We start from the raw sequence: 24,484 nt of genomic DNA on the forward strand, positions 1-24,484 counted from the left end.
GCACAGCCAGCAGGCCCAGCTCATGGTTGCTGGGACAGAGAGCAGACATTGTAAATGTGACTTGTTGCTCCTCACTGTACCCACACCAGGGTGGATAGAAAAGGGAACCAGGAAAGTTCACTGGTGCACTCTGCTGGAGGAGGGAAGTGGTGGGCCCCCAAAGTCACCTGGGCTAAAGGCCTGGTGCCCAGATGGTAGGATTAGGGGGTACTGTGGACTTCCAAAGGGTGGCTCTCAGCTCACTGTGGGTAGCCCCAAAGATGAATGCAGGAAGCTGGCCCCTCCCAGTCCAGCACAAAGTTTGCTATCCTATGTGCTCCAACCATGACACACGGGACTCAATATGGACACAAAGTAATAGTCACCTGATCTTGGACTAAAATTTCCAGAGGCATGAATGAAAAGCAATCTGTTTCTCTTTATGATTGTGTCTCATCTCCCATTGTCAGAACATGAAGCTGAGTAACACCAGTGTAAAGACACGTGATCTACTTTAAACTGTGTCAAAAAGCTCGCACCTAGCCTTGGCCATGTGACTTCTGTTGTCTGTAAATAAAAGCACCTATTATTTCCACTATTTGGCTAATTTTTATGTCTGCAGTCAAAGCAGCACTTAACTCTTTGGAATTATCATACTTACGGCAGGCACAAAGAAATTTCATATAGAATCATAAGTTATGGAATTGGTTGAATATAGAAGCTGAATGCTGGGAATAAAGGGGTGTGCAGCCACCACCCAGCTAAATCCTGTTCCCCCTTTTTAAAATTTTACTAGTAATTTAAAACCACCCCAAGAATCTACCTTATCTGTAACCATTCCTATCATGTTTGTTTTTGTATGAGAAAATTAAGAGAAAAATGTACAAACATGTTTAGAAAGTGCTTAGATTATGATAGTATGTCATATAACCCAGAGTTGATTGATGACCGTTCTAGAGGGGAAGCTTAGTATAATGAGGGCAGGTCCACTTACACCGAACCTCTCCCTCTTTATTCCTTACTCCCAGGATATACCCAGGAATTAACAATATGCATTACTCTAGTGGTTAGGTAAACAATATATACTCAAATTTTAATGACAGAAAACTTTCTGGTAATTTCTCTACTTTGAACTATGTGAGGATGAAACAGAATCAACAAATGTGTTCAAGTCTTTGTTCCAAATTACTACTCATGGGGGCTGGAGAGATGGCTCAGAGGTTAAGAGCATTGCCTGCTCTTCCAAAGGTCCTGTGTTCAATTCCCAGCAATCACATGGTGGCTCACAACCATCTGTAATGGGGTCTGGTGCTCTCTTCTGGCCTGCAGGCATACACACAGACAGAATATTGTATACATAATAAATAAATAAATATTTTAAAAACAAAACAAAACAAAACAAATTATTAGTCATGATTATGAGAGAAACCAGGAAGCAAAACCCTTCGATAGATGCATAAAAACATGCTTGTGTTTCATAAATGTTTCAATTCTAAACAAAACTGCAGCTCAGCTCACAGGAAGTCAAGCTCATTATGTACCTACTGGCATTCTGGGTTAAATTATAGTAAGAAATTGAAACTAAGCAAAATTCTTTAGGTTTGGGAAGTGTCTGTCTTCCACTTGATCTTGGGGCACATCTACTCCTTACCTAAATCCCTATTACAGTCAGTCTTGCCTTTATCAAGGCAAAGATACTGTGTGGGACACCTACCATGCCTCTTATTTAAGTCCCTACAAAAAAAAAAAAAAAAACCCTTCTCCACGCTGAGAAATACATATACTGGCTCAACAACTCCCTAGACATTTCCATTACCTCCAAGTTTGCTTAGTAGTTCTCAAGGAAAGGGTGGTGAGCACAGATGTTAAACAAAGATCAACCAAACATCTGTAGGAATGAAAACTAGAGGTATAAAATGTAAGTAGGGGACTGACTAGTCCTAAAACAAAAACCAACATACACCAGTGGTAGCAGGACAGCCGTGGCCAGTCTTGTCACTTTGCTTTTTTTAGGGTTTAATTGTTGATCATACAGGATCTTGACGCAATTGTGCACATATTAACACATACATAAGCATACACAAATATGATTTATCACACCCTTCTTCCCAGAGATCATGTCTAGCCTATCAGAGCCATGACTGAACCTCACCAGCCAATGGAGCACTTGGCACTAGAGTCTCAAACCATGAAAGCAACTGGCAACTTACAGTTGGATGACACTTAAATTTTTTTTTCTATTTTCACATGATAGAAATTACCTGTAAAAGCACCTAGAACAAATCTGAGATGCAAAATCTCAAGAGAGACTATTTCTTTTGAGGTAGTCTCACGTAGTCTAGACTAGCTTCAAGGTCACTTGGAAGCTTCAAATGACCTAACCTCTTACTTCTGGTTCCCAATGCTAGAACTGTAGGCATGCATTGCCACACCCAGCAACAAGACAAGGATTTTTTTGTTTGTTTGGTTGGTTTTTTTTTGTTTTTTCGAGACAGGGTTTCTCTGTGGCTTTGGAGCCTGTCCTGGAACTAGCTCTGTAGACCAGGCTGGTCTCGAACTCACAGAGATCCACCTAACTCTGCCTCCCGAGTGCTGGGATTAAAGGCGTGCGCCACCATTGCCCGGCCGACAAGGATATTTTTAATGCATATTTACCACACACATCTGTATAGGATGAAGGAGAGGGAGGGAAGGAAAGAGGGAGAGAGGGAGGAAGGGAAGGAAGGGGGGAGGGAGGAAGGGAAGGAGGGAGGAAGAGAAGGGAGGGAGGGAAAGAGGGAGAGAGAGAGGAAGGGAAGGAGGGAGGGAAGGAGGGAGGGAGGGAGGGAGGGAGGGAGGGAGGGAGGGAGGGAGGGAGGGAGGGAGGGAGGGAAGTATGGATACAGAAGAAAGCAAGGTGGCCCTAAAACAGACATTGAACATGGCTTTGCAGAAATCAAGACTGGACATGAGTACCAGATTCTAACGAGGAGCTGAAACCTCCGTGCTGTTTCCTGGAGTTGATACTACCAAAGCTGTCCACGGCTTGGACTTTATGTTATAATCTACACACTGCGCTTCACCCTGTTCTCATGTCCTGTACAACCACAAAACACATACATCAGAGAACCAGTTCTGAAGGAAGAAGGTTCTAGGCTTGGAGACTAGCACCCAAGCCTGGGGACGCTGCAAGTCTCCAGCAGCACGCAGCTCTTGCTGCTGCTCTCAGGGCATTCTTTTCGTCCAAAAATATGAGATGAGGACACACGTGGCCAACTGCTTTACAGCTGCCAGAGGGCATGGCTTAGAAGTTATTGTATGTGAATAAAAATACAAAGGAAGCAACACCCTGGTTTTTAAGAGGCTGCTCCATGAAGAAATGAAGCTCCTCTTTGTGTAGTCTTCTACTCCTGCTGAGAAGGGTCTGCATTAAAGTCAGGGTGAGCAGAGCGCTTCCATTATTGCTAGCTGGGTCACCGGATAACCGGGTGTGCCTCCATCACTGCTAGCCAGGTCACTGGATAACCGGGTGTGCCTCCATCACTGCTAGCCAGGTTACTGGATAACCGGGTGTGCCTCCATCACTGCTAGCTGGGTCACTGGATAACCGGGTGTGCCTCCATCACTGCTAGCTGGGTCACCGGATAACCGGGTGTGCCTCCATCACTGCTAGCTGGGTCACTGGATAACCGGGTGTGCCTCCATCACTGCTAGCTGGGTCACTGGATAACCGGGTGTGCCTCCATCACTGCTAGCCAGTCACCGGATAACCGGGTGCCTCTGAGCACCTTAATCCTATCTTGCTTTCTCTTCTCTCTTTATTTCTCTTTTCACTCCTCCAGGCTCATAGAAAAAGAAGGTCCCGCTGACTTTGAAGTAAATTCAAACAGCAGCTGGCTGTGGGTATAGGAAGAAGTCCAAGGACTCTGAAACATCAAATGGCAAATTCTGACACAAGCCACATAGACCAGGCCACACTTTGCCCCATCAGAGCAATATCATACTGGCTCCTTGACAAGGGGCTTTCACTCTAAACCCAAGAAGAAAGTCTTTACGGATGGAAACCACAGTTCCTCTACTGCTCCTTGCCTCGAGGCTCTGGAAACATGAAGACTGTGTTGATGCCATGGCCCACTTTGTGAACACTCCCCACTTTCTTCTCACACATGGGGTACTTTACAAGTGGAGATTTTGGGGAAAATGCAAGTTCAAAAACTTCATTAAAAGACTACCTTGACGAAAAATGGCATCCTAAATTCTCTTTATCTGCTGTGTTGCACCAGGGTAATCATGTCCTCATACCTGGTACTGTGACTACGTAACTTATATAGGTTCCTGACAGAGTTCACTTAATGCGAATTCTTCAGTCCTTTAGACGGCAGTGTTCACTTCCTTATTAGAGGATTAAGGCACTAATGATCACAACATGGCCATCGCCAGGAAATGCACTGGGAAACCCTGGGCAACGTTTCCTTCCCCCACTAGGAAGACTCTCAAAACCACTCACTTGAAAGAAGCAGTAACTGTCAACCAAAAAGTTTATTAAAACGGGCAGTGGTGGTGCATGCTTTTAATTCCAGTACTTGAGAGACAGAGACAGGTGGATCTCTATGAGCTTGAGGCCAGCCTGGTCTACAGAGTGAGTTCTGGAACAGACGAGGTTACACAGAGAAACCTTGTCTTGAAAACAAAAACAACAAAAAAGGTTTATCAAACTTTTTATTATGAGGAGGAATCAATCATTGCCCTTGAACAAAGAGGAGAAAGGAAGATGAAAAACAACTATAAATCTGTAGGTAACTCTCCTCCAGCTACTAAGGCCAATGCGAGGCTTGGTACTAAGTGTCAACTTGCCTGCACAGAAAGATGTCTAGGCAAAGGAGCGCTGACATTGGATGTGTTATCGTGGGACTGTTTCCAGGGATGGGGGGAGCCTAACATGCAGGGGCCACTGAGGGGGAAAGACCTACCCTTAATATGGGAGGCACCATCCAATAGGCTGGAAGCAAAGCAGCTAGAAGAGGAAACGTGTGCGTGCAGGCACCGTTCTTTCTGAGTAAGTATGGCTGCAGCCACTATCCACAGACATTAAACTCCAGCGTCTCCAGTTTTTCAGCGTGGACGCAACACAATCAGCTCTCTAGGAAGCGCCAGACTCTAGCACCAGTTTGCAATTCCTGGGTCATCTGGTTTCACAGACTGACAACTATCAGATTCTCTGTCTTCAGCAGATAGTCAGTTACTGTTGGACTACTTAGTTCCTGCAATGATGTATCACCAACCCAGTAAGTCCCTTTTATAAATATGAATACATTTTATGTATGGAGTGTGTGTGTTTTCTATTATCCAACTACATTTTCCAAAAGCTATCCACAGCTGTCCCTTCCATCTCACCATGGACCTGGGGTGGTCTGAGGGTCTCACTGGCAACCCACAGGATGCAAAAGGAACACTGCATGACATCGCAGCCTGTCTCTGGTACATGCTTCCGCGACGCCCTTCAAACAGCACTTTCGGTAGATTGCCAGGCGCCATGACCTGGGGACGCTCTGGTTGACAGTTTCAGTTGAGCCCAGCTCTCAAGAAATCACAGACCCCAAACTAGATGCCCCAGTGGAGAAGCCTCCCAGTCAGTCACATCTTCCCTGAGAGACATTAGATAAAGTAAGAGTGGAGACAGCCTCAGAGAAGCCGGAATCCTGACCACAGAATCTGAGAGCTGCAGCACCCACACACATCAACGAACAAAAACACATAGCATGTTAACAGGGCACACGACTTTGCTTCCCACACTCGAGAAAACAGAGCAGCCAGAGGTGTCCTGGTAAACTCGATAATCTAGTTCAAGGCTGGTATAATGCAGTGGATACACGCTCTACAACTATGGATCTCATGGCTTGAGAGTTGAAAAGAACTCTTCCTCCCGTGTTTAAAATGTTGAATACTTCCAGACTTAGCCGCATGGTCCATGCTGGATTTATAACCCCATGCCCTCAAACACTAATGAAGTCAATGAAATTAAACTCAGAGGAAATCTGGAAACACCCAAGACTGTCTGCTTTTTTTCCTTTCCAGTTTGGACCACTGTGAATGACACTTGACAGGTGTGGTGGTTTCAACAGGGATGGCCCCCAGAGACTCATGGGTTTGAATGCTTGGCCCATAGGGAGTGGCACTATTAGGAGGTGTGGCCTTTTTGGAGTGGGTGTGTCACTATGGGGACAGGCTTTGAGGTCTCATTTGCTCAAGCTGCACCCAGTCTGGCACACGATATCTTCTGTTGCCTGTGGATCAAAATGTATAATTCTCAGCTACCTTTCCAGCACCATGTCTGCCTGTCGCCATGTTTCCTGCCATGATGATAAGGGACTAAATCTCTAAATGTTTTCCTTTATAAGAGTTGCTGTGGCCGGGCGGTGGTGGCGCACGCCTTTAATCCCAGCACTCGGGAGGCAGAGGCAGGCGGATCTCTGTGAGTTCGAGACCAGCCTGGTCTACAAGAGCTAGTTCCAGGACAGGCTCCAAAACCACAGAGAAACCCTGTCTCGAAAAACCAAAAAAACCAAAAAAACCAAAAAAACCAAAAAAAAAAAAAAAAAAAAAAAAAAGAGTTGCTGTGGTCATGGTGTCTCTTCACAGCAATAGAAATCCGAAGACAACAGGCTTTCTTTTAAAAAAAAAAAAATCAACTTAATAATGCATAGTACGAGTATTTTTAGATGCCCAGTAGCTAGGCCTAAGTCTTCTAGCAACTAGAGGAGGCTAAGGGATACTGCCAAAAGTCTTGCATACGAGAGAGCTGGTGGCCTTGACTGACTCATTTTAGAGGGCTCTGTGTGTCTACACTGGAAGTTCAGAAGTGGAGGAGGTAGGACCTTTGCTGACCAAGGGGGCTTTTATGCTCAAGCCAGATGTTATCATTGCAGAAGCAGATAAAAATAGTTACAACTGATCTGAATCCTGAAAACATCCAGGGATACATGCCAGCAGCCTGGGAGAACTGGTGGCTCAAAACCCTCAGGTCCTATCAACAGTGTTAACAACAAGCTCTTCTACGGCAGTCTTCTGGAACTCAGCACTTTTCCTGTAACCCAATGAACGCTTTCTTTGCCGTGTTTTCAAAGTGCCTATTAATTAGGACATTTTCTCAACTATCTCTAAGAACATAACGAAGGAGGATGGTTAAAGGGAGAGGATGGGAACAAGGCCCAGGGTGAAGACTTGTGCGGAACTGAACTAGAAACTGTCTGAATCTCCAGTGAGGATTGGTCAAGACCCTATGCAGTGGGCAGGAGTTTATGAGCCCATGGATTTCTAGGCAAGGTACATGCTGCTTGGGAGAAAAGAAGGAGAGTGACCAGAACTCCACACAGTGCTGAGGGAGGCTCAGCACAAGGAAGCATCCGCTGGCTATCCATCCACAGGTTAGTCATATCAGCAATGTCTGTCATTCTCTAAGGTCATTCTCTAGGCTCTTTCTCGTGTCTCTTATCTCTTGACCTCCTTCATCTCCCCTCTCTTTGGCATGTTAGACTGACATTCTGCTTTTTACAAATAAGACCCTCAACTAAAACAGCAAAAACGCTCCTGGAATTCCAAAAGTGTTTCTTTCTATCTCACAGACTCAGTGTCAAAAATGCATCCAGTCATGTAGCTAAGAATGAACTTCGAGAAGATGGCTGTCTTTTCATATGGCTAAATGAACCAATAAGGAAAACCAGATGGCCTCTTGTTCTCACCCTAGTCCTCATTTCGGAAGCATAAATTTTCATGAGGAGACACTTCAACACCAAAACCAAATGAGTTAATCTTTTTTTATTTAATTGTTCCTAGAGGAAAAAAATTGAGGAAAACAGTGGCTGCCTATTAACGCTCTGGTCTTCAAACATTCGCACTCTGGTTTAGGGTGCAAGCTGCCAGCTAAGGTTATATCACTAAAATGTACTCATCATCATACACATTGAGGGAAGGGGGGGGGAGGGGGAGAGAGAGAGAGAGAAAGAGAGGGAGGGAAGGAGGGAGGGAGGGAGGGAGGGAGGGAGGGAGGGAGGGAGGGAGGGAGGGAGGGAGGGAAGATGTGAGGACACTCGGGGCAAGACTCCTTCACAAACAAAATGAAGACCAACAAGATGCTGGATAACAGAACCTGCACTGCAAGTCTGGTAAGGGAGGTCAATAGCTGGAAGGAAAGAATCTCTGACATTACGTGTCCACCATGATGCAAGCATTGCTTTAACGTCTACTGTACCCACCCTCCCATTCTCCCGATCTGGCTCTCGTATATACACACTCACAATAATAATAAAAAAATTTAAAAGAATGATATTGTTGGTATCTTTAACATTCACTGAACCATAAGAAATAAGTGATAAGTATCAAGAACCAAAAACATGTCTGCTTCATTTTACACTTGTGTTAACTTCTACAGCTGTTCAAATTAGATAGAATAAACATGTCAGCTCAAGAAAGAGAGAGAATAGTTCCTGCTGCACATTAAAGGTGAACAGTCTCTGGTCTGATGTGGTACTTTCTACCATAGGTGGCTCCATGCCTGCCATCCACTGAACAAAACCCTGTCCCGGCATCCTGCGCCAGGCGATGATGTTTCAAAAAGCATTAGCTTCAAGCTTCCCTGAAACCAGAAGGCTCAAAAGACATTTCTGGCTAAAAAGAGTAAAGAAAATACCCTTTGTTGAGATATATAAGAAAACAGTCTACTTAGCTAAAGATAGAGAAAAAAAGAAAGAAAGGAATTTGATGAGCATTGAGCTGAATGGCATCGTATTTTGTCCCACAACTCCAGGTAAATGCAGGCCAAGAACACACAAATGTGTGGGGTATTCAGCCACATAGCAGGGCCTCTCAGGTGCAAAGGTGGAAACCAAGAGAAACAGAATCTAATGCACCAAACAAATAAGGGATTCCAGAAACTGCTGCTTTTGATACAAGTCATAATCTCGCCTTCATCGTTGCCTGCCAGCGACTGGGTACGGGAATTCCGTTTTCTTCAACTAAGCATGTGCCATCCCCTAAACAGCTAAAACATGCACAATTTTGACAGAAAAATTCCTTGACATAGGAAGATCTGACTCGATTCTGCATGTATCTGTGTGCCTTCCACAAGTAAGTATGAGAAAACAAAAGTATCTCCTAAATGGAGAGCTTTAATTCAAATTGATACAATTTTAATATACAATTTTGCTTACAGTATGATCAAATGGTTATTAAACTTATATTACAGGGTATGAGATCTATTATAACTATGGTCGTGAATAAATATGCAGTAAATGTTTCCAGTGTAGACAAGATTTGGCATATGACAATGAAATATGTTATGTGATATTTCCAAGTGTGGCCTCATGGTAAGGATTCTATTTAGCTTGTATTTTAAATTCATCTCCCAAATGCACTTATTTGTACATGTGAAATGTATATTTTTATATGCCATATATAGACTCATACACAAACATTTATACATTCTTACCCCTGAAGTTCATTTGTTTTAGAAGCCAAATGTGAACATAAAGATTCCCTATTTTTCATTCTCCTCTTAGAACTCAGGTATGATTCCACTACCTCTGAGGCTATACATATATTTATTCTTAATGTCATTATTTGATGGTTCCTCTGATTGACCTTAACAGCACCATCTCCCTTCTCAAGGCAGAGAATAGCTCTGAAGTCCTGTCAAATTCAGTATTTCCTTTACTCCCCTCAGAAGAGTCACAGACATCTTAGAAGTTCGGAATCAGAATGAGTGATGAAGCTAGCATGGCCACCGACTAACCTGCTCACGTTGCTATGGCTGCACTAGCTACTTGAAATTCTTCTATGAAACTAAACCACTGAAGATGGTTTGCACTGGAGTTGGTAATGCACTGGTGTATGGTTGGTGCTCAAGAAACATGTTCACAATCTTTTCTAGGACACCCAGCAAAGGTGACAGAGCTCCTCTGGAATTCCCTCAGGGAACCATATTTAAACCAGCTTGGTGTGAACATTTATTGATTCATTGATTGAGACCTGATCTCTCTACACTACCCTGGCTGTCCTGGAACTCACTGTATAGACTAGACTGCCCTGGAACTCACAGAGGTCCACCTGTTCCTGTCTCCTGAGTGCCGGGAATAAAGGCATGTACCACTATGCCTGGTAAGCCTGAGTCTTAATGCAGAAATGTTTGGAATTAGATAGTATTGCCAGGCTAAGGAACACCTTGGCTAAGAACCCTACCACCCTAGGGCTCTGAGTGCCTTCAACATTCTTCCAGGGCTGTTTGGAATTTTCTCCAAAGTGGCCTGAGGTGTGGTATAGACCGGAGGAATATATAGATGCAGTCAGTCTGCTTGGACACAGCACTGCCTACTGCGCCAAAGGAAAACTAGCTACTTCCTCAGTAGAGATGTCTTGATATTTTCATTGCAGACTCACTTGCACCTATGTGAATGGCCTCTGTTTTTAAGATCAGTCTTCTCTCCCACTAGTGCAAGGACCTGACCCAAGGCTTTTGAACACGAGAGACAAATGCCATACCACCTACCATGGATACACTGAGCCTTATCTCCAGTGCTCAGTCTGTTTCAACCAAATATATCCATCTTTTGTTGTTGGGGATTTTTCTTTTTGGGCGGGTGGGGTGGCAATAGAGTCTCCTGCAGCCCAGGCTGACCTGGAACTCACTATGTAGCCAAATCATCATTTTACATCTTTTCTGCTCTGCCCCAATGCTCAGAATTGCAGGACTGTGCACCTCCACAACCACTTTTAACGTGTGTGTGTGTGTGTGTGTGTGTGTGTGTTGAGGGGGTGGGGGGTGGGGGAGTAGGTCTGTGGGGATAGTGTTTGAGCATGCATGCATGTGTGTGTATAAAAGCATCTCTCAGAATTATAAAATCTTACAACGGGTGTTTCTATTTGACAGGTTTGATAAGTTTTACATACTTAGCATCCAGCAAAACAATGAAAATAAACAGGATATGGGAGAAATAATTATGATGAAAGAATTCATAAAATTTACTGGAATTTAGACTATAAACCTTAATTCAAGGATGTGTATCAAAGCCTGCTTGCTACATGATGTTCTCCATGTTCCAAAGGAAAATGAATATGACACATAGTGGTAACAAGTGATGGAAATGAGATACCCAAAGCAATCTTCATTCAGCTACATAAGATACTTCTAATGAAACTCAGGCATGCCTCAAGAAAACTAGCTATCTATGCTTCCATGGTCCTAGAATCAATGTAAAGGTAAACTGCTCTATTCAAAGATGGGAGGCATTTGTGTACTCTTATCAAAACTATGTGTCCTACCTCCTTGAAGTTATCAAAAGCTGATAAAATTATTTCATGCCCGCCTCTGACGAGACAAACAGCTGCCAACAGCTCCAAGACAAGAGCCTTTGTTCTGTCAAAACAAGAGGAGAGAAAAACATAAATCACTGAAGGAGACATAATAAATCGGCTGCTCCTTCCAGGATGAACACCCAGGGAACTGAGCCCTGGCCTGCACACTCATTAAACCTTCAGAAACTCCAGGGCACCAAGCACATTCTGAGACCTTCATAAGTCCACACTCTGAAGTGAGTGTGGACTGGGTGGGGTGGTCAGCTTTAACGGTCAATAGCATAACATGACAAAATTCAAAATCAGCTGGAATTAATGTTCTGCCTTTCATTTTTAAACTGGTGCCAGTGAAAATGCCACACAAGTTTCTAGTATTTCTTCTTATGTCGGAGACCAGGAAAGTGCCCAATTATAACTACAGTAATAGAAAAAAAACAACATTTTCTCTGACTCAAGAAAATAAAGTTGCATTTTCAATCATTTGGAAGAAGTGAGAGATGAATTCAAAGTCTGCAAATAAAAGGAAAAGAAAAAAACAGCCTTGTTTCTCATCATAAGACTACTTTCGCATTTCGTCTTTGTTCCAGAATAAAAACTACTGCCAGCCTCTTAACAAAGACTGCTCTGAGACTCCACAATGTTGATTGTCTTAAGAAAAATGAATGACAACGTCCCTGTGGCCAAAGTCAGAAACAAGGAAGCAAGACTATTTTGTATTTTAGTAAACTACAAAAGCAATCACAAAACTAAAATACCCATTATGCGTATGGGACTTTACAATTTGTATTCCCTTTGAAATTAAAAGGGACAATTTAGAATCAGAGTTTGTTGGGTTTTTTTTTTTTTTTTAAGAGCAATTAACAGTTTCTAGATAATTCTTCAGTCCTTAAAAGGGCATCTGATGAGAGAGTGTTCACAACTGAAATGCAGAAACCACTGTAAGACAAAATACTTTACGACAACCGGAAAGCAAACAGCGAGTAAATTGTCTACAACACGTGGCGCTGGCCTTGACAGCACACACTCTTGTGTCTGTGTTTCTTGTTCAGTTTTTAACTAAGCTACAAGCGTGAAGGTAACAAGAGACATAAGGGTACAGTGGGCTGCTTAGGTTTCCTGTTAGCTGGTGTAGCCCAACCCTTAGCAATACTCTCTGGACTCCATGCCTGGGTGAACTGGGAGCCTAATCCTGTCCATCAATGTTTTCAGTAGAGATCAGACTACCCAGGGAATGCAAGGTAAAGTAGAGTAAAGAGCAAGCGCTATCACAGTGCTGAACTCTGTTCCCTACAGTTTAACCAGGTCAAAGGGACCATTCGACATAGGCAAGGGGTTTGCGGCCAGTCTTGCTTGGGGGGGAAGCCACTCTTGGATGATTTTCCATCCGAAAATGGGTAAATGTTGACTAGCCCTACGCTTTCCTGGCAAGATTTGGACTTGAGCATTACAAACAATGCTTACCTGGGATTCTTGTTGTTCAAACTTAGTGCGATCTCATTGACAGCATGGGGATGAGACATGACCATGTTGAAACCATACTGAAATGGAAAGGGGAAAAGGAAGGCATTACAAGCTAAGTTTCAATGTTGATTAAAAACTTGGGCTGGTGGTATAGCTCAGTGGAAGAGCCTGCCTCCCATGAGCGAGCCCTGAGATCCAGTCCTCAACACTGCCAAAACCCACTGACATTTCTGCTTCATGTGACACTTATCCTCTAGGAAGGCAGCTGAGCTCTTAGCATATCAGTGTGAGAATAGACTTCTTCCCCCCAAATTCTCAAAAGATGCCATCCATTTTAAAGGGTATTTTATTCATGGGTATCCTTCCATTATTTATGAATGAATAATGTGTTTTTCTTTTTTAAACCAGTGAAAGGCTCTAGTGATTAGAAAATCGTATACTCATTAAATCACTATGAAGCCCAAACAAAATCAAGTCCTGGTTGAATTCCCAAGAGCCACCTAGATCTGTTGACTCTGCATTTCAAAGCCAAAGGCCTGAAATGTGAATTTTTCAAGCATTCAGGATGACTCCACCATGCACTTGGGTTGAAGTCCATCTCCCTAACACACCCCCTACCCCACCCCTTAGCAATGGCCATTCTGATGCACACTTCCCTTGTCACTCATACAAACAAGCCAGTCCACATCAAGAATCCAGACACGGCTAAGTGAGCAACTACTGGGTCTTCTAACCACCCACACAGCTTTGATCATCCTCTCATGCTGAGAAAATATTTGCAATCAATGGACAAGAGAAAAATAAGAAGAAAAAAGACTTTTGAGACTGAGGCTGGAAAATGACCACATGGCAGGGCATTTCTCCAAAAAGCAAAAGCTAATCCACCTCCCTGAGAGATAGACAGGTCTATGCTCCAGTCTGAGGTCAGCCCCTCGCTGGAATCCCTGACCTCACTCCCTCTCAACTACTCAAGAACATTCTATGAGCCAGTCTGGAGGCACATGGCTGTAACCCTAGCACTGAAGGTGGTGGGCAAGAAGATCAGGAGTTCAAAGCCAGCCTGAACTACCTGAGATCCTATCTCAAAAAGACAAAAGACATAAAATGTTCTGAAAGATCGGCCTGCTTGTCTTTCTCTACGAATTCATTACCATTCGAATATACATAACAGAACCCTCGCTTGACCCCACAGCCTGTGTTCAGCTACACCTTCCCATTCCCCTTCTGACCGTCACACAAAGTCCCTTCAAAGAATCAAAGTCCAGCAGTGGCTTTCCACCTGTGGGTCTCGGCCCCTTCGGGGGCCACTTGTCAGATAGCATTATGATTCATAACAGTAGCAAAATGGCAGTTATGAAGTAGCAATGAAAATAAATTTTATGGTCCAGGAGCTCACCACAACATGAGGAGCTGTATTAAAGGGGCGTACATTGGGAAGATGGAGAACCACAGACTCCAGAGTTTTTAATCTTACTGTGTGCTCTAAAAGTCACTCCTATTAGGCCTTTCACCACCACCCCCACGCTTAAACTGCTTTTGCCAACAGCACCATGGCTATGCACTTACCTAAAGATAATGTATCACTACATGATAAATTGTAAATACTAAAAAAATGAAGCCAAGGACCTAAATCTTGAGCATTAGAATGAATCAGAATTTTCTGAATGGAATCTCATTAAATCATGCTCTTCACTTCAAAGAATTATACAAAGACCAACACACATATACATGCACCAGAGAGAGAGAGAGAAATCTGAGCCCGATATCACCAGACTCTTTTAAGGCATTGACACAAACACATACTTGACAATTCAACACATACCTGATAATTCATGATGGCTCGTAAACACATGATACAGACATGAACGTCATCTTTCTTACTCACTAATCTTGAATTTTTCAGGGTTCTTCTGCTTGGCAAAGTATTATATCTAAAAACAGGGAGGGAAAAAGGAGCACTTTCATGAAATGACGAGCCCCAGCGAGCACAAAGCATACTGGGTTAAACAGGTGCACATTGCTTTCTGCATTCATTCAAAGAGCTGTGGCTAACACCACCAACACCAGCCACTCCAGAGGGCAAGGCCCAGTGGTTCTGTGATCCTATCACCTTCAGGCTGTATTCCCACTCAATGAAACTCAACCCTCCTTACAACACATAATAAAAGAGAGGGGGCGTGAGAAGTTGAAGCGATCCCAGATCATAGTCAGTGGCCAGGCGAGGTGCGCCAAAGCACTCGAATGCAGGACTGTACTGGCGAATAGAACAGCACTGTAAAGGACTGGACGTTAGCTCGGACCTTGACCTCCAATCACGTGACCAGATTTAACCATTTCTTCCCGCTGCTGCCCTCAAGTCTTTGCTTTAAGAGTTTAAACCTGGCCAAAGTCCCACATTAGTAACTGTGGCTTCACCTTGGCAGACTAGATCCTGAGGCCTCAATTCTTTATAAATGTCCCCAAAACGTGACTGATCCCTCACCCTAAGTCTGATACAGCAGCTAAAACTTAAGGGGAAAATATGCTTAATATCAGCGTTCGACTGCTTCTGTGTTATGATTGGTTTCCTCAGTGCTCCATTATTGGAGTTTTGCGTTAGTTTACAATGGTACAGGGCAGACAATGTAACACCAGGCATATAAAACACATAATGCTAAAAGAGTCCGTTGAAGTTTTGCCTCGGCCGGAACTCAGGACAGGCAATGTCTGTAACCTCGAGCCTATATAAAACACACTTCACATCTGTAACTACGTGGAGCTTGCAAGGAGATGGTAGAAGAGGGGTTACTGGGAAAGGAAAAATACAATCGAGGGTTGAGGTCAACCCAAACTAAGGATGTATGACAAAGCCATAAGGAAACCTGCTACTCTGTAAGCTAATTAAAAGATTTTAAGTCTGAAGAAAGGTTCCATAGATGTGAGGCAAGCAAGAATAGGGACTAGCCTAGCAACCCAGGACCCTACACACGATCGTCTCAGCCTACACTGAAGTTCTTCCCTGCTGTACAGCAAGGATTAACACAAAGAACTGTATGTGTAGCAGCAAGGACGAACCCTGAATATATTTTTGATGAATTAACTTTTAAAATACTCTTATTATGGTATATCATATGCATCTCACTAATGTTTAAAGAGATATGGGAATATAGCTCAGTGATAGGGCACTTCTTAGCATGAACCGGGCCCCTGGGATCAATTTCCAGTACAAAAAACAAAACAAAACAAAAAATCCTCAAAAGTATAGTAAGATTATATAAGATTTCAGTATGTTAAATATTGTATTTATTAATTATTCTCTATGCTCTAGAGCAACAATCTATTTTTTCAAAATGCATAGTACCTGGCTTAAACATTCCTTTCCCTAATATTTATGCAAAGCTGAAGTAGGAATGAATGAGAGAGAACAGTAGAATTTGTGTGTTTAAAATCATAACAATACAAAATTGTAAAACCCGACAGAACAGCCAATGATAACTAATCACAGTAATGATGACTCAGCAAATTGTATCATTAACGCTAAAACTTTCTTCATGTGGGGAAGAGAACTGAAACTCAAGGAAGTTACATCACATGGCAAGTAGCAGACAGGAGACCTGACCCGGGGCTCTTCTCATTTCAGGGACACTGTGCTCTTCTCTAGCAGATGCTCTCAACAGCAGCGTCATCAGGTGACATTCTGCCCCTACAGCTCTTCACGGCAGTTAGGACAGGCTGACGATGTCCCTTCAGTCACTTTTAGGTCTCACCTGCTGCCCTCAACAGTACCGGATGCAGGATTAAGGTACAGTTTGCCGACGGCAACTGCATCTGGGCATCTCTTAAAGAAACCAGATCATTGGTTCCCCTCAGGACACAAGGATTTTTCTGTTTAAATCTTTGTCTCATATACTACATGTTAGGAAATGATGTTGGTTTGTTGTTGTTTTTAACTTTATGTGAAATTGTACTTTTCTATTGTGGAATTCTCATGCTAAAAGAATTTCCTTCAGTTCAATAAACGTAACCTATAAACGAACATACTTCTTTCATTTCTGAAAAAATACAAGTATTTTCCAAATCTGTAAGGCAAGATTTTAGAGAATGTCATGGATTAATATGTACGCTTTTCTGTGTGCACATCTTATGGACCTTGAAAACTTTATAATTAGATTTCTAAGTTTATTTGCTTTAACTATTATCTCAAGAAATTACTGTCATTTTTGCTAAGTTTTAAATCAATTCCAATGTATGATCTAGCTAATGTTATTTGATAAACAGTTCTCTATGGAGTTGGTTCTAACAGATGCCCCAAGATGACCCTCAAATCCCAATAAAACTGTGAATAAAACTCTTTTGGTCAATTTACTTCTACAAGGCCCTGAGGACAGGGTAAGCAATCTAGCAGGACTGGCCATTGGTCAGGACAGGAAGCCAAACCAAATTTCTTCCTTCTGTTTCTTCTTTTCAGTTGCTTTTGTTTTGCTCTGTTTTTATTGAGGGAGGGTCTTATTCTATAGCCCAGACTAGTCGGAAACTCACTATGAAGCCCAGACTGCCCTCAGACTAATGGTAATCTTATCTTCTTGCTTCAGCTTCTCATGCTGGGATTACAAAACTGGCCAAGTTTCTGAGTGAAGGCACGCTACCTTTTTTAAAGAGCCTATTGCTATGCTAACTTCTGGTAAGCACCAACAGAAAACAAAAGATAAAGTTTTTATTTCTGAAGTGTTTAGGGAACGGAAGATAAATATACAAGTAGCAAGCTGGGAGGCCCAAGCCTGGGCATGTGATTGCTATCTCTATCTCTTTAGATTTCACCTGTGATGAACATGCATCCCTCCTCCAACAGGAGGAAAAAAGAAACACATTTCAAAACTTTTAGATGATCTCTATTTAAATCTCCCTTAAAGAGTTGGAAAGATGACTAGCGATTAAGAGAACTCCCTGTTCATGCAGAACACCTAAGTTTGGTCTTGGCATCCTTATGTGGAGGCTCACAACCACTTGTAACTCAGAATCTGATGTCCTTCTGGCCTCCTTGGGCACCTACACCCAACCTGAACATACACAGACATACATGCGCTCTGATGAAAAATAAATCTTGGTAACTAGAGACTGAGATCACCATGTTCCTCCTGTCCTAAGCACCCTCTGCATGTCACCTGGCCTTTGCATAGAGATGCACAGCTAACCATGATTTACCCGGATGGGGCCAATAGACTTGCAGCTTTCTGGGAAGAAAGCAAATCATACAACGCCTATGACAAAGCGGTACATATCATTAGAAAACCTCAGCTTGAAACACTTTAATTCCTGGGATTGAAATATTGACTTAGGTGTCAATAAGGTGCAAAAGAGTGAATAACAGTTTGCCCAGAAAAAGAGTACATGTAATTGACGAGTGCTACTTAGGGATAAAAATATAATGATGATCCGACACCAATTAAATTTTCCAACGGCAGCAGGCACAGTGGTACACACATAGTCTCAGCACTCAGGAGACTCACAGAGGCAAGAGAACGGTGATGCCAAAGACAGCTTTGGTGTCATATCAAGATCTTACCTCATTAAAAAAGGAAAGGGATGGGAGTGCGGGGTAGAAGCAGAGGCCAGCGTATGAGAAACCAGACATAGCAGCCAAGTAATAACTGCTATATTGTGATCATGGCAGTACAAAGTAAATGCAATTCAGTGCTGTCTTTGGAGGGACAGATAGGCCAACCTACCTCTGGTTACAAGCCATGGCCTTCCAAGCTATGTTACCTTCTCTCACAAGCAGTGCTGATCTTTGCCCATTAGAATCCACCTCACACAGACTGGGCTTAGAGATTGAGTGGTCATCTGGGTAGGAGGCCTGGGGGCTGCTGTGGTAAACCACTGTCTCTAACTTGAATTGTGCTAGAGCAACACCTACAGAGAAACTAACTGCTAGGGTACTTTGCTCCTGAAGGGCACCATGAACCTTCATTTCAGAGATCTGAGCAGAACTCACTTGGAGAGTATCCCTCCAGTTCATGGTAGTTATTGATAAGAGGCCCCAACAAGATGAGGCACCAGATTAGCCATGGTCTCCCGTGGATAAGCAGGCAAATGAGCTTTATGTGGTATATGTAATATGTAATTACATATAATATATAATACATCTTGTTCAATCCCAGACTCTACCAACAGTTAGTGGCGCATATGTCCCTTGATGGCATTTGAGATCAGCTTCTGTGACAAGTTCTTACACTGAGGCCTCCCTTCTCACCAGCACACAAACTTAGTTTAAAGTAGACAACAGAGGGAAGAGGGGGAGGGGAGAAAGGGAAGGATTTCCTGGTGTGGTGGATGAAGAGAGGGAGACATTGGTGTCTGGCAGGAAAAAGAAATGGCACAAACTTCCTGCTTAGAGATTCCATTGTCATTTCTACACAGGGATTTCCCAGATTGCCTCAAAATTTTACTTCAAAGCTTCATTCTGTCCTTTTTTACCTTTCTCTGGTGGGAGCATCTTTATGGGCAACGTCAACAGGCATTTAGAGATCACTGTCTGTCTGCCTACCTGCTTGCCTGCCTGCCTGCCTGCCTGCCTGTCTGTCTGTGGAAGACAGAAGTAGGATGTAGTCCTGAGATGTACAAACTGGAGAGAAATTACTGGAACAGCAAAGGGAAGAACAGGAATGTACCCTGGACAATAAGGTTGGCATCTAACTGCCACCCTGACAGTCTCAAGATGCCCATATGTAAAACAAGAGTAGCCCAGAAGAATAGCCTGGCTGCTTTCTTTGGAGTTCCTGCCATTTGCGGGGAAACACAAGAGAGGTTAGAGATATTTCTATAGTGAAAAGAAGCATCACATTTCTCACGCATCACTTTTGAGGACTGCTTTGCCATCTTCGAAGCAGTGAACTGCAACTGTGGATGCTACCCTAGCGATAAAGAGGAGATTCTGTTTTCAGAGAGCTGCCAATGAGAAGTCACAGACAAACATATATATAGAAACAGATTATTATTATAAAACTGACTTAACATAGAACCAAACAGAAGGTAGATGTGGGGCTTGGAGTCATAATCACAGCAGAAAGAAAGTAGATGCTGAAGGATTAGGAATTCAGTGTCATCCAGGGCTACATGAAATCCTGTCTGAACAAAACAACACACATGGCAAACTGGGCAGGCAGTAAAGCTCGTGGGGAAAAAGATGCCTGCTACACAAGTCTGACAACTTTAGCTTAATTCCCTGGAACTCAAGTAAAGATAAAAGGGAAGGATATCACACGTTGTTCTCTGCCTGCCCACACACGCACACGCACACGCACGCGCACACACACACACACACACACACACAAGGACTTTTCAACTCTATTCCTGACACTTGCATCTCTGCATGCACACCTCACCAAGCATCTGTAGCTACACATGTGTGAGAAGTCCTACAACAATGCTAACGCGGACAAGGGACCTAAATCTAAGTAGCATCTGCAAGTGTGCTTTGCAAGACTGATGCAGAACGTGTCTTGTTTAGGACCACGGTGACACTCGCCACCTGTGCCACCTACCTCACCAGTGAAAAAGAATCTCAAAAAGGGTGCACGGCAATCACCTCAGCCTGCACAGCTGGTTCTTGTGGCAGGAATACACACATTTAGAAAAGAACGGTAGGTAATAAACTTGAGAATAACCGACAAGCAGCATGTCTATGGCGATCCTGAGTACAAGAAACAGCCTCCACTCCTGAGCCAAAGCTTGACGACAGACACTGCATTAGTTCAGACAGGTGTATTTACAAAGCCCCAAACACTGAATGAACATCAGGAGTTCAGCCACTGCTCACCCAGTGGTGTCTTAAGGTAAGTCATGGCCCATCTATTGCCACAATGCATACATGTATTTGCATACATGTGAAGTTACTCCAGGGGGTTGTTCAACACGCCCAGGGCCCTGGGTTTGGTCTCTAGCACACATATGTAAAAGTTAGGTTGTATGGGGTTGAAGATACGGCTCCGCGGTTAAGAGCACTGACTGCTTTTCTAGAGGACCTAGGTTCAAATCCCAGCACCCACACAATTGTTAACTGTCTTTAAGTCCAAGACATGACACCCTCACACAGATGCACATTCAGGCTAAACACCAATGTAAAGAAAATAAAATTAAAAAGTTTGTATGAAACTCTGCCTTTCTTCTGTACTTCCATTGTCTAAGGACTGAATATGAACTAGAACACTAGCTGACTCTTGAACCAGGAAGTCCTAAAGTCTAGAGAAAGATTTTTCAAAACATTCTATGCAATTTCATTGTCAACAACTCTGGGATTCTTAAATCCAGCCCCTATTGACTGGGGCGGAGGGTTTATATTTTTTCTATTGTAAAAGCACTTTCAGTCTTAGACATCAAACTAGCACCTATCTGAAGTGCAGGTATTGGAACTGCCTTGAACACTTAAGGTTCAACCAAACAGGAACGCCGGCCCCCACCAGGATGTCACACCATTTGACAGGACTAGACTAACAACCATTCCAAGGTCTGGGCCAATAGCACTTTAACCAAAATTTGGGGTTTAAGGTTTCCACTCTTACCCTTTAAACATGACGTCACTTAGGCATTTTTTAAATTAAACATAAAATATATGATGCTTAAAAATAAGCCAAGTACATTGCTAGCTGGCTCCAAAGCCAAAAGAAACAAAGCTGAAATAGTTCCATGCAGACAGTTCAAAGTATAGAAAAGGGAGGTAGGAAGAGCGAAATGGAGACGGAGACGAGGGAGGGAAGGAGGGAGAAGCGGAAATGTCGTTTGTTCTTAATAAGGATTGGAATGTTCAGTGTATTCTATCTTTCCACTGGAGACCCAGACAACAGCTAGAACTGCTTTCCAATGGGACAGCAAGGAAGGTGTCAGCTCAGGATAAGAATGACAAGTCTTGGTTAACCTGCAATGTCTGACTTCCCACCCTGTTTCCCTTGAAGGCATTTGCTGTGGGACAGCTAGCTAAACGGCACACGGCCTAGAGAAGAGGGTCCAAGGAAACCGTCTCACTTGTGACAGGAAAGTCACAGTGTGTCCACTCATCCTAAACTACCCCATTCTCACACGCTTCCAATAAATCACCACTGACGAGCACAGCCTGGCCTTCAAAATATGACGTGTGTTCGAGAGTACGTCTGCCCTCCTCTAAACTTACTGTCCTCTGAATGGACCATAAGCACTGCCGTGACAAAACAGGCACTTTCTCAACTCATTTACAGTGGTTTTTCCCTTTCTAAAGCAGGTGACAAAAATTCTTAATCACCATCTGCCACCTCATTTGGGGGCAGATAAAACCCAAGGTTAGAGGAGCATATTTTGAGAGTATTTTTCTTGGTAATGTTCCCCTTTTAAGTAATCCTCTAAGCCAACAGTGAGTCAAGTTCTTCACTAAGTAACCTCATAGTTGGAAAACTTAAACAAATGGTAGATAAGAAGGAGAAGAATCAGAAACAGAATAAAACTCAGGTGGCAATAAAGAAAACCATAAAGTCAGAATGATGTCCTATAATTTGGGTGGGGTACAAAGGAGAGGAGAGGACAAGGGGATGATGAGCACTTCAGGGGACATTCTCTCCTTCAGTAAGATGGGGGCAAGCAGCTGAGTTCAGCCTCGTGTGTGTGTGTGTGTGTGTGTGTGTGTGTGTGTAAGAGAGAGACAGACAGAGGGATACAGAGATAAACTGAGACTCTACTAGTTGAAGCTAAAAATGTGGCAATTTCTCCTATAACAAATTCTAATTCTAATTAAAACATTACTTGCTAAAATTTAAACAAAGGGGAAAAACTTAACTCTCAAATAGCCCTGTCTTGTAAGTAGAAAGACGCTGAGTTGGCACTCCCTCGCACTCATTTCCAAGTAGCATGAAAACACCCAGTGTAAGCTGAGGGTCCCTCTGGTTAATGGGGCTTTAGAGTGACAGACTGTCTGAGAAGGGTGACAAAAGGCTTCTGTGGACACTGATAAGCACTCAGGACATTTACTGGGAAGAAAACATTACATTCCATATGAATAGAGGCAGGACAGCACAGTGGGAGGTTTAGGGTCAGACCACCTCACTGCCAGCCCTTCCTCATTCTCTGATCATAGGCAGAGATGCTTAACCCTTAGAGATAACACTGGTGACACTGCCAACAGTCCCTACAGATCACAGGATAGTCTCAGCACAGGGCCAGCACACAGTGCTCATTTAGGAAACACTTTTCTCCGTAGTAAAAGCCATGATGATGCTATCTATGCCTGTGTTTTACCATGATGATGCTATCTATGCCTGTGTTTTACACTTCTTGAACAATGTGAGGAAAGGGATGACTGGGTCAGAAGTGTAAACCATGAGCTAGGCCTAAACTCAGCTCACTTCTGAGTGCATAGGTAGCAGGTATAATCTGTCAGCTCGTAACTGTGAAATGCTGTTCCATGGAAACAGCAGCCAGAGGGGTAACAACGAGCTCTCACTGAGGCAGAATATTCATTTCAGAAGGAATGTTGGTTAGTGGTTTCTACCCTAGAAGCAATGTGGATCACTATACCTTCACCCAAGTTAGAAGGCAGCTGGGGTGATGTCCATAGCATTTCCACCTTTGAACTCTGACCTCTCACTATGCCAAAACTACCTCTGTTACACCACATGGCTTGTCCCTAAAAGGACAGACTTCTATTTCTTCTTTCTCAAACATGTCTGATTCTTGACACAAGGTTCTGTTCATCTCATGCCTTTTTGCCTCCCCTCTGTATGAAGTAGCTTTTTTTTTTTTGGTTTTTCGAGACAGGGTTTCGCTGTAGTTTTGGGGCCTGTCCTGAAACTAGCTCTTGTAGACCAGGATGGCCTCGAACTCACAGAGATCCACCTTCCTCTGCCTCCCAGGTACTGGTATTAAAGGCGTGTGCCACCATCGTCCGGCACAGTAGCCTTTTCTTAACCTGAGAACCAACCCTACCCATCACCAATAAACCCAGTTTAAACCTGGCCCTTCTTCCAGGTCCAAGGTAGTTCTCCATTCGTTTCCTTAAAAAACTCAATATTTTGTGTCTTATTCAAGTCCTAACAGCATTAATTTTGACTGTCTTAAAATTCCTTTTTTTTATGCTTCTTAAACACCACATGGTCCTGAAGCCATGAGGTGCACAGATGTGCAGGACTGCACCAGTTAAGGAAGCCGGATCTGCAGGCACCTTGGTGGAATCCCTCTCCGCTGGAGACAGACCACACGTTCTGGAGAAGGCACAAGCCAGGTTTCTGCTGCATTGACCTCAACACTTCTCCCATGGCCAAGCTTCAGATGTGTGATGGTTCCGAACGTAGCCAAAGGTCTAATTCAGGGCGTGTGGTGTGCCATGCGTGCTTGCCAGTCAATATGAAGTAGTTTAGAAATACCAGGTTGGGATTCAAGAAAGAAACTGTGCTAGCATCAGGGCTCTGCTCAAAGACCTTGTATTTAATAACACAGCGTCTCTTTCATCAAACTATATTTATAAAGCGTGTTAAAATTTCCTGAAATCTCATTTTCTCCAAGTTTCACCTACACTTTTTGGCAAGGGAACTGGTAAGAGTACGTATCTATAGGAGTATCTGTAGCTGAGGCAGAGGAAACAAGTCTGTGTTTGTTATAAAGATACTTATTCACTAAGCAGAACAATTGGAAAACCAATAATACTTTCAGAAGGGTTTTAATATTAATAATAATGCACCCTACTGTAGAGAATCTGGTTCTTAAGATGAGGAGCTATAATATG

General features: G+C 43.2%; 1 protein-coding gene across 5 annotated transcripts in view; it reads right to left on the bottom strand.

The window, feature by feature from the left end:
• Fmnl2 (formin like 2) overlaps positions 1–24,484 on the bottom strand; it is a 257,682-nt gene that overhangs the window by 38,860 nt on the left and 194,338 nt on the right. For all 5 annotated transcript variants that reach the window (XM_057754584.1, XM_057754580.1, XM_057754583.1 and 2 more), the window contains 3 exons: positions 14,588–14,696; positions 12,766–12,842; positions 11,272–11,365 (listed from right to left, as the gene is read on the bottom strand). In XM_057754584.1, the coding sequence (XP_057610567.1) occupies positions 11,272–11,365; positions 12,766–12,842; positions 14,588–14,696 (280 nt within the window). The remainder of the gene's footprint in view (positions 1–11,271; positions 11,366–12,765; positions 12,843–14,587; positions 14,697–24,484) is intronic.

This window comes from Chionomys nivalis, chromosome 22 (genome assembly GCF_950005125.1).
Source record: "Chionomys nivalis chromosome 22, mChiNiv1.1, whole genome shotgun sequence".
NCBI lineage: Eukaryota > Metazoa > Chordata > Mammalia > Rodentia > Cricetidae > Chionomys > Chionomys nivalis.